At 37.4% G+C, this 9,599-nt stretch overlaps 1 protein-coding gene across 1 annotated transcript; it reads left to right on the plus strand.

The window, feature by feature from the left end:
• The first annotated feature begins 3,727 nt into the window (after window positions 1–3,727).
• On the plus strand, window positions 3,728–5,031 carry LOC149040396 (uncharacterized). Its single transcript, XM_089181765.1, has 3 exons — window positions 3,728–3,876; window positions 4,347–4,456; window positions 4,815–5,031. Exons 1-3 carry the CDS (start codon window positions 3,786–3,788, stop codon window positions 5,010–5,012), a joined length of 399 nt encoding a protein of 132 aa, XP_089037891.1. The 5' UTR covers window positions 3,728–3,785; the 3' UTR covers window positions 5,013–5,031.
• The last annotated feature ends 4,568 nt before the right edge of the window (window positions 5,032–9,599 follow it).

Raw genomic sequence — 9,599 nt, forward strand, 5'->3', positions numbered from 1 at the left:
GCCGCATTTATCTGAAACTTTTAATCGATCGATTTTTAAAAACTTGGTAATGGAGGAAAAAAATTATTGCTATTGCAAGCCAGCCTTAGTGAGGTCAAGTTGTGGGCAATGATGGAATCCCTATATCCAGCGTAAAGCACTCTTTAGGGAGGCGGGTAAATCTACCTATTTGAGCACGCTTGTAATTTTTCCATAAAGTATGGCATTGTTCCAGACGTATTGCTCGCGTGATAGAAAATTTCAAAGCTGCTTTTTGACCTCTCCTGGGGATCTTTTACCATAATATCTTAAGATATGTGAACGATTTTCAAATTCTTTGCTTTCACTCTGCTACTTATTGACTTCTATGGCAACATGTCTTTTTCTCTGGATCAAAGAGTATGCAGTTGAAGGTTTTATAGATCTTTCATACATTCCTTTTGATAGACTATATCACTATGGTATTCGTGGTCTGGCGTTGAAGTAAACGAAAGCCAATTTCAGTGGAAAGGTAGTTGGTTAAGTAAGATTTACTGTAGGGTTCCGCAAAGGTCAAGTACTTCAAAGCTTGGGTAAATCGTAAATTCTAAACTTTGTCAGCTTTCCTATTTCCTTTCCTACTGCTTCAACCTTCATGAAAAAAAAAAAAAAACTCAATAAATCTTTTATCAAAAGTTGTTAACTCTACTGTAGTTTACAAATGTTATACAAATGTTGTAATATCCTTTTTATATACACATCCATATTGTTTTGCTTGTTTGTAAACCTAACTTTTCAAGTCAATGTTAGTCATGGGTGTCCTCTCCATTTATTTGTCTTCAATCAAGTATTGGAATTTAGTTTTCATGTGTAAGAAAAAAAGGCAATATTAAGCTATCACTGAAAAGCTTGGTAATTTTTGCCTTTTGATGACAGAAAGTGATACAAATTTTTATTTATCTAGGATCCGCATATGAGCAAAATAAATAAGTTAATGTTCTCCGCAGTCGAAGCAATTCGAGGTAAGATAACAGAGAATATTTTAAAGCGGAAGTTTTTCAGAAATATGTGCATAAGCATCAATAATAATAATAGAATGCATTTTTATATAGTGATCGAAAACGACTAAATGAAGTTACTTTTTTCTTTCAGGTTGTAGGGATAACACTTTCCAATGGGGTCAATAACCTCAAAGTTTTTCACATGCAGATTTGTGTTGGCAATATTGGAAGGGTTATCACTTTAATACACCTTCGAGAGCTAAAATAAAACCTCTTGTTTCTACTGAGGTATTGGGCGAAATTTTTCTTAACTTATTTGACCAGTTAAGCAGGAACTTTTGCTGTACGTGATAAAATGAATTATGTCGCCGATTTTTCGCCAGCCGTCTTCCAACGCAAACCGCAAAGCGCTAAATTCTTCGAAGCTTGAATTTCCATACCTTTTTGAACAACAGGAAGTGTTTTAACTTATTACGATGCAACTTTACTATTGTGCATATTCAGAAAAACGGAATGTATAACTTTGATTGAGGACAACTTGGAAGCTTGATTTAGCTCTTTAGCTCTACATGGTATTTTTAATTGCGCTTTGGAATTTAACTTTTTTAATAAAGTTGTCGAAAACGATGACTTCACCAGAAACAAAAGGTGTCTGTCTATTGGGTTTAACTCTGAGTTCCGCAGGATGTGCCTGGTTTCCCTAAAATGGCTGGGTACACTGCAAAATGATGTGATGTAAATAAAATGTGTTTTTTTCTCTTTCTGATTCCCCCTAAAAACCTATACCATTTTGTGATGGTTTAAACTGAACCTTGCCATTCAGGAAACTTCCTTTGTAGCAATAAATCTTTGGGAAGTTGACATAGGAAACTTCAATTACCACTATTTTCACAGAAGTGAAACTCTACTGACTGTAAGAGAAATACTCTTAAATTTTGACAGTCATCCCTCACTTATGCATTTATGAACCTCTGTTATTCCCGAATCGTCTTTGCTAACTTAAAATGAAATGGAGGCAAATCAGGAAATTTCCCGGCCATTGAACTCTCACGATTTATATCTCTGCTTGATTTCACTGTGTTTGTTGAGCTTTACAAGGACTAAAAGGAAATATTTGACATTTATAAGTATACTTTAGGATTAAGCATCTTAATCAACTACGCAAATTAAAGATTTTTTTCCTGTTTTGGATGTACTATTAGCGCAATGTCAAGTTTTCGTCTCCATGTCATTAATTTGTTTATTAAGGTATAGCACACAATGTGCGACCCGCCCTTTATTCTGATATAAGAGTCTCCATAAAGGAAAAAGACAATAAGGTGACTTCCCATGCGTGACGACACCCAATCGAGAAATGAATTCGAACTTGTCATCGAGAAACGTAACAATGTATTGAACATGGAAAAATGGTATGATCACCTCAGCAGTGTTTGCATTGGAAAATAATTAGTTGCCACGAGATTTGTTTAATTACGTGCCAATACATGCCACAAATTTCCTGCGACACCATTTGGGCAGTGGATTAAAGTGACTTGCTGTCTATATCTGTTATTGTGCGTTCCGATGACGCCCATGATCACTGTACCTCTGGAGAAAGACGTTTCCTGGCATGATTATCGCTTGCATAATTATTTAATTAACCATAGAGCTCTATTCTTTTGGTGCGTGCCTGGGTGTTTCAGCGACCAAAAACGCCCCCTTCTTCCTTTCTTTTTTTTTTTTTTTTCTTTTTTTTTTTTTAATGGTGTTGGTTTTCAACCCACGCAACGGTAAAAACTCCAGAAGCAACATTTAAATTCGAAGTTCTTCGTGGGTGCTTGGAATTGTTTATTCAGGGGATAGAGAAAGTAAATGAACACATCCTTTAGAAATTATCGTAATAATGTGTATTGAGAGACCACCGGACAGCGGAAAAGTGATGTGTAACTATAGGAAGCCATGGTTTTAAAAGCAAAGTTACATACTATTAGACCTCTGCCCCCTTCTTACACCAAAACAAATCTAGCACTTCCTCGACACTCTGCATGTCGAAAATGAGATTAAGGGCACTGCCTATAAATATGGATACGAGCAAGGATGCGAGCACATTCGGTTGCTGGCCTGTTAAGACCTGCGTAAAATATTATGAGAACTTACAGTGGCCTGAGGGATCGTTCATGCACTCTCCTGGTAGGTAGTATTTTACTTTTATGTGGTGCTGCTGGAAAAGATCCTTTCTGAAAAATCTCAGAAGCCTGGCATAAAAGCCTTCCTAACTGAAACAAAATCAAGAAACAAGCAGGCAAGCAAACAAACAAAGAAACAGAACAAAACAAAGTGCTCTCTGCTACTCAAGGCCTTTTCCTTTCATTTATCGATTTATTCCCTTTATTTACTAATTTAGACTTGATTGACATTTTAATTTGCCGGTTCGTACAACTGTCGTAAATTAAGGCGTCGCTCGTTTCATTCAAAACTGGCTGGAAAACATGCTAATTGGAATACGAAAAGAGTTTTTCTAAACTGGATTCTAGTAATTCCTGACCTAAGCATGCAACCTGAAACTTCATGATTTTTCTCTGTTGACCCAAGTTATGGGTTGTCAAAGAGTCAATCACTGTAATTGGCAACGGGCATTTTCAGAATCCTCCTACCCTAAAAGTGATTAAACGTTTTTACATGATCGTCCTCTTTTCAGTGGGGTAAGGTGACTTCGAGCTTATTTGATTTTTTACACAGGTTCTAATGTTGTTCTCATTGGCTGAGACAGCAACTTTATCAAACCCGAGAAAGGTGCACCTTCAGTCAAAATTTAGATTAGAAACAAAATGTTTTCGAGGCAATCTCATGACAATTCACGTAGATAGGGCTTGTCAAGCTTCAGGAAGGCCTTGCAGGGCAAAGTGCGATGGTGAAAGAAAAACAGCTAACAACACAAGTGAGTGATAATTGTCAGTGAAATCTAACTGAAGTCAGTACTTAAGGTTAATTATTTAACTGACAAGAAGGCCTTCATACTCTGATTGCCCCACAAGTTGCATTGTCCTTGTTTAGAAAGCGCTTCTCAATAAAAGAAGATTCCAGAAAGTTTTTGATAACCGAGGAAGGATGACTTCTGAATAAGGAACCTGCACATAAAAAAAATGCTAAATTCTAGAAAGATGCAAAATAGATGTAGTGCGCAAGCGTAAGACGAGGACATCGAGTCTCTGGTGCAGATTTCAACTAAGATGCTCTGTTGTAAGGCAAATGAGACCTCATATCATCATCACCTTATCATCACCAGCGCTTCAAACTGCAGTTAACTGTTTTTCCCAAGAACCGCCATATGCGAAAATTCCTTATTAACCTTTTCGGAAGAAATATATAAGTATGTTTTTAAATATTATTTTTGATTTGGTCATCTAGAATTTTCAGTCAGGAAAATCAACGGAAAGAGATGTATTGAGTTCACTGTTGACCAAAGTACGAAGTATGCATTGAAAGTAACTAAGAGAACAAATGATGTCGTCTTTGAGGTAAGTGACAAATCTATCGTAAATAAAACTTCAGTGTAGGGTGCTTTCAATTCGAGAGTCGTAACACTAAAACGAACCCCTTCGTATGACAAAATTCAAGCGCAATAACCACTTACAGATAATGACCCATCATTCTGATTGTAGACATATTTACCCAAACTCGTTTTTATTGGCTTAGTTTGACCTTATTGAGTCAAATTTGGTAAGTCACCTTCACTCTTAGGCTTTGAAAAACACCGTGTAAGATAAGCATAAGCCGCTACGCTATAATCTGTTAGAATGGTATAATAATCAAGTGACTACTTACTTTTTCCGTAGTTTGCAATTTTTAATAAGCGTATCTTGATCCTATTAACAGAAACGGGAGTGTAACAATTCCATCGGCAGCGAGTTCCTTTTTGATGAGGTTAGAGTAGAGGGAACGACTCGATTGTACAGGTACAAGCACAGTGACACAACGTGCGTTGGAGTATCCTCAGATTGTCGCGACACTAGGTTATACTTACACAACACAACTATTAATGATAAGCGTTGCTATTTCAGAAAATGGGTGTAATATGTTAGACAAGTATCAACAAAATAAAGTGAATTTCATGAAAATGCAATATGAGGTTCTCTATTTTCCTGTATTTTTTGGCTTGTTCGAATTGGTTACCTAGTTTGGTTATCACACGAGTCTTTTAGCATTTAAATTTTAACCGACGCTATCGGCAATTATAACATATTAAGATACGTACGGAAACTGTTTATTTAGAGAAGCAGTTTAAATTTGAGTTCTAAAGGAAAGCCTTCGTTACCGCAGAATTTATGAGTGACTTATTACGTTACTCTGTGCTCTGAGTTTTTGCGGTTCTTGCCCAAGCGCTAGGCCCCGGATGACGACGATAAATTTTCGTTCAACCCAATAGAAATGAATTCGAACTTGTCATCGAGAAACGTAACAATGTATTGAACATGGAAAAATGGTATGATCACCTCAGCAGTGTTTGCATTGGAAAATAATTAGTTGCCACGAGATTTGTTTAATTACGTGCCAATACATGCCACAAATTTCCTGCGACACCATTTGGGCAGTGGATTAAAGTGACTTGCTGTCTATATCTGTTATTGTGCGTTCCGATGACGCCCATGATTACTGTACCTCTGGAGAAAGACGTTTCTTGGCATGATTATCGCCTGCAGAATTATTTAATTAACCATAGAGCTCTATTCTTTTGGTGCGTGCCTGGGTGTTTCAGCGACTCGTTGTTGGATCTGTCTTCCATTTCTCATTTAATCGAACGTCACATTTCTTACCACCGGATGCACAAGTCTGAATCTTTATTAGACATCCAGAAGTTGTAATATTAAACTGGTCCTGAAAAAAATCTTAGCAATTTTCAAACATCGTAAGAATGAGAGATAAAACGTCTTTACAAACATGCCAGAATAAAAACAATTGCTACTTGAAGTCGGGCAGGGCAATTACGATAGAAGTCTTTTGAGTTGATTGACCACCTTGTCGACAGGGTGGCTGAGGAAGTTTTGCGTCGGAAATAAACGTCCTTACTCGGTGGAAAAAACCAAGTTAATGCACGACCACGTTAGCGAGGTTACTGAGCAAGCAGTTTGCCTTGAGTGGATGCGATGCATTGACTTCCTTCTCCACCACCCTGTAACCCGTGTCACGCATTATTACGTGACTTTAACAAGAAATAAACCCAGAGGGCCAAAACATAAAAATCCTATTCGCCGACAAATATTTTATTTATTATTCATGATCAGTTAACTAAAGCCAGGCCGATTTAAGAGCTTTTGAGACTAATATTGGGTCGAATAAAATATACCAAATCATAATCACGTGAGAAGTGAAATGAACAGGTAGACCACAAATGACCATTAAAACAAGATGAAGAAATTCATCAATGTTATAACAAGAGAAGAAAAGAAAGAGCCAAACGTCTTTGTAAAGGATCACTTCTAAAGCGGGGAAGTGATTGTTGCTATAAACAAATTATTCCTCATTCAAACTAAGCATCTGAGTTATGTAAAGTCAAGAAAATGGAAGAAATCATTAAATCGTTTGGTAGGAGCAGGCTGAAGATATTGCATAAGATCATAATACTCTTTTAGCTACTTACAAGCAAGATTTTTCGGCACACCATTGTGTGTTCACCAGCTTGTGTGATCTTTCTCGGGATTCTCCTTGAAAATAATTCACCCATACACCTTATTTATACCATGTACAAGTGGCTCTGGTTTTCAGAGACTTTGCCCATTACGGAAACCCCATAGCCCAGCATGTGCTAGCCAATAGGATGCACAAGAAGAATGAAAGTAACAGAGATTCTTTCAACAAAAGATACGTTTTTACTCAGTTGTTTAGTTAAATATATGCATGATGCATTATCACAAAAATTAAAAAGTGACCTGTTGCCGGTTTACCCACGCTATAAAGAAATATATGCTGGGAAGTATCTCTGCCTAAGGGCCGGTTGTAATGTATCATTTTCATGACTTGTATTGATACACTTATTCGACTAAAAATAACGATTTGTTGATTATCATCTAAGATGAGGAGGAAGTTGTAGAAATGTTCAGGTACAGCCGGGATTTTAAACGTTTCAGACAGCTTGACAAAATGAACGTCTCAAGCATAACTGAGCTTTAATGAGCAAAGATTACGCTTGTCTTCATTCAATAGTGATGAATTTTCGTGCGCTCGTATGCCTTTCTAGCTACTTTGTTCCTGGGGAAAGCTTCGCTGATGTGTTAAAAGCTGATGGAAAAATGAAAAACGCCCAGATCTATTCATTTTTACGAGTGAATGCGTAGCATTTATGAGTATAAGAGGTGTGTGGGGGAAAAAAAGCGCTTTGTCGATTCCTGTGAACTTTTTTCTTTGTTGAGCCGCTTACCAATGGAAAAAAAATTAAAGCCCGGACTATCGTGGGCTCAAATTAGTGTACATCGTGCGAGTGCCGTAGTCGTGTTTGAACTGGAAGTAAGTCGACTCCCTTGAGAAATGGCTTTTTTCTTTGGCTATAGCTTTTATTCTTGGTTCTTCTTGGATGTATTGACGTTCGACAGTTTTGTATTCATAATGTTTCTGCTGGCGTAAATGAACCACCCGTTCCGCCGAATATAGCAAGATGCATTCCACTTAAAGGTCACGGCGAAGGTTTGTTAAATTTACGCCAAGATTTTTTAAGGATTATATGGAAAAAGGCAAAGATTCACACTGAAGATCTTCGGCGTAAATGGTTCAGAATGTAGCCTGGCGAATATACTGGCATCGTTTGTTTTGAAGTAAGAGTCTTTCATGATAGACGGTAAATTTCACTTTTTACCCACATTTACTTCCAACCTTTTCTTTTGAACCAGAATTAAAAATGATATATGTTTAAAACACATGACATCATCCACCCTTGCCAAATGTAATGGCATGATCATTTCAATTGTGATGCCTTCTCATCCCAACGTTACTTTGTTTCTTTGCTACATTAGCGAACACTTAACTACTGCTCGTACTCTAAATATGACAATCAACCACAAAATTCCCTAACCAGATAACATTAAATATAATCCGAAAATCATGTAAGTCATCTGTCAATTCACGAGTTTGCTCACAAAGCACTTTGATTAAGTTTTGAGTTCCCGTTCGAGTTGCGATTCCGTTCCCTAGGAAGTGAAGGTTTAAGATGTAAGGTAAATTTTATTTTCCAATTAGACTTAAACGGCCAGTCTACGTGTGAATCAAAGGCTGTTTTATCGCTTTCAAGCTCCATCACAGGCTTTATTATTCGAGCGAAACTGAGCTGAATTCCAAAAGAAGTATTAGACGTGCCGGCACGTATGCCGTGTCTTACCGAGTTCATACCTCCACATACAAGCGACTTACATCTTTGTGGGTGGAATTTTCAACTAGCCATCACTCCCACGCCGGTTCATTTCACTAGCCAACGTAACTGAACCGTGAGCCATTTAAAGAATTGGTGTCCCCTTTTTCTAAAGCTTGCAAGTTCTATCATACATGCATCTCCAAACTACTAATGCTGGGGTTCAAAGTCCCTTTGTGTATTCACATGCAGTCTCAATTCAGTTTCTCTTATCCTCCAGAAATTACGTATCTCTTACTTTTTGTCCCATGGCTTTACAGTTTTCAGTAAATGCTCGCTTGTTTGTCAGTTTCTATGTTTTTTACAGTTATTATATTCCTTTTTTTTCCCGCAAGAATAGATCTACCAACAAATGGGGGTCGAAACACAAATGCTTTAATTCATAACAGTGACACCCCACATCTTACATGAGCGTCAAATGAACGAAGGAAAATTGAGATTGAGAGTTTGAAAGAAAATGTTGCTATGGTCCAGAATTCGAAAACACACGAATGGAAAGAACGAGGCAAATTGGGCCGCGAGGATGATAACACATGGATAAGATTTAACGGGTTGCAAATGACATGATTGCAAAACTTAAGTCTCCAAGGACACGAACAACATGTAGATGAACATGGCGGGAGTGAATCCACAGTGTCGATTTATTTGATAAAGAAGCAGAAGTTGCCAGACCACAATCAAGTATAATTTCTGCGTTTTTACTCGAATATACAAATAGTTGCCATTCATAAGACATCCTTTCCAATCATGACGTTCTCAAAATTACTCCCTCCGTTATGAGTGAAATTAAAGGATCAATTTGATTTGTGCGGTGAAAGTATTTTTATGAGTTGCCATTTAGAGTTTGTGTCCATTCCTGGACCTTCCTTATTCCTTTTTTTTAGCTATGTGAGTTGATACCGAACTACAAAACAAACTAATCCTGAGACAATCCAGAACAGATTACTTGAAATTTAGATTGATATATATCAAGAGGGAGATGAAACCTCTTATTAGCGGATTGAGTAATGCAAGTAGCCTCTTAAGTATTTAGCGCCAAAGATTGATATATATCAATAGGGAGATGAAACCTCCTATTAGCGGATTGAGTAATGCAGGTAGCGTCTTTTTGCAAGTATTTTAGCACCAAAGTTATCATTTACGGCGAACATCTTTACCTCGTTTATTTACGTATGTAACATCCAATATAGAGAATACGAAACACGATTGGGAAAGGTATTCTTCGAAACGTGGCTCGTTTTTGCGTCACTGCACCTTTGAGTAAC

Source organism: Pocillopora damicornis, chromosome 9 (assembly GCF_964200805.1).
Source record: "Pocillopora damicornis chromosome 9, jaPocDami1.2, whole genome shotgun sequence".
NCBI classification, from domain to species: Eukaryota; Metazoa; Cnidaria; class Anthozoa; order Scleractinia; family Pocilloporidae; genus Pocillopora; species Pocillopora damicornis.

Coding starts and splice junctions, on each gene's coding strand:
- LOC149040396 (XM_089181765.1), top strand. CDS start 3,786: ATGACAATTCACGTAGATAGGGCTTGTCAAGCTTCAGGAAGGCCTTGC. Junction 3,877..4,346: donor AAAAACAGCTAACAACACAA/GTGAGTGATAAT, acceptor TTGGTCATCTAG/AATTTTCAGTCAGGAAAATC. Junction 4,457..4,814: donor CAAATGATGTCGTCTTTGAG/GTAAGTGACAAA, acceptor TCCTATTAACAG/AAACGGGAGTGTAACAATTC.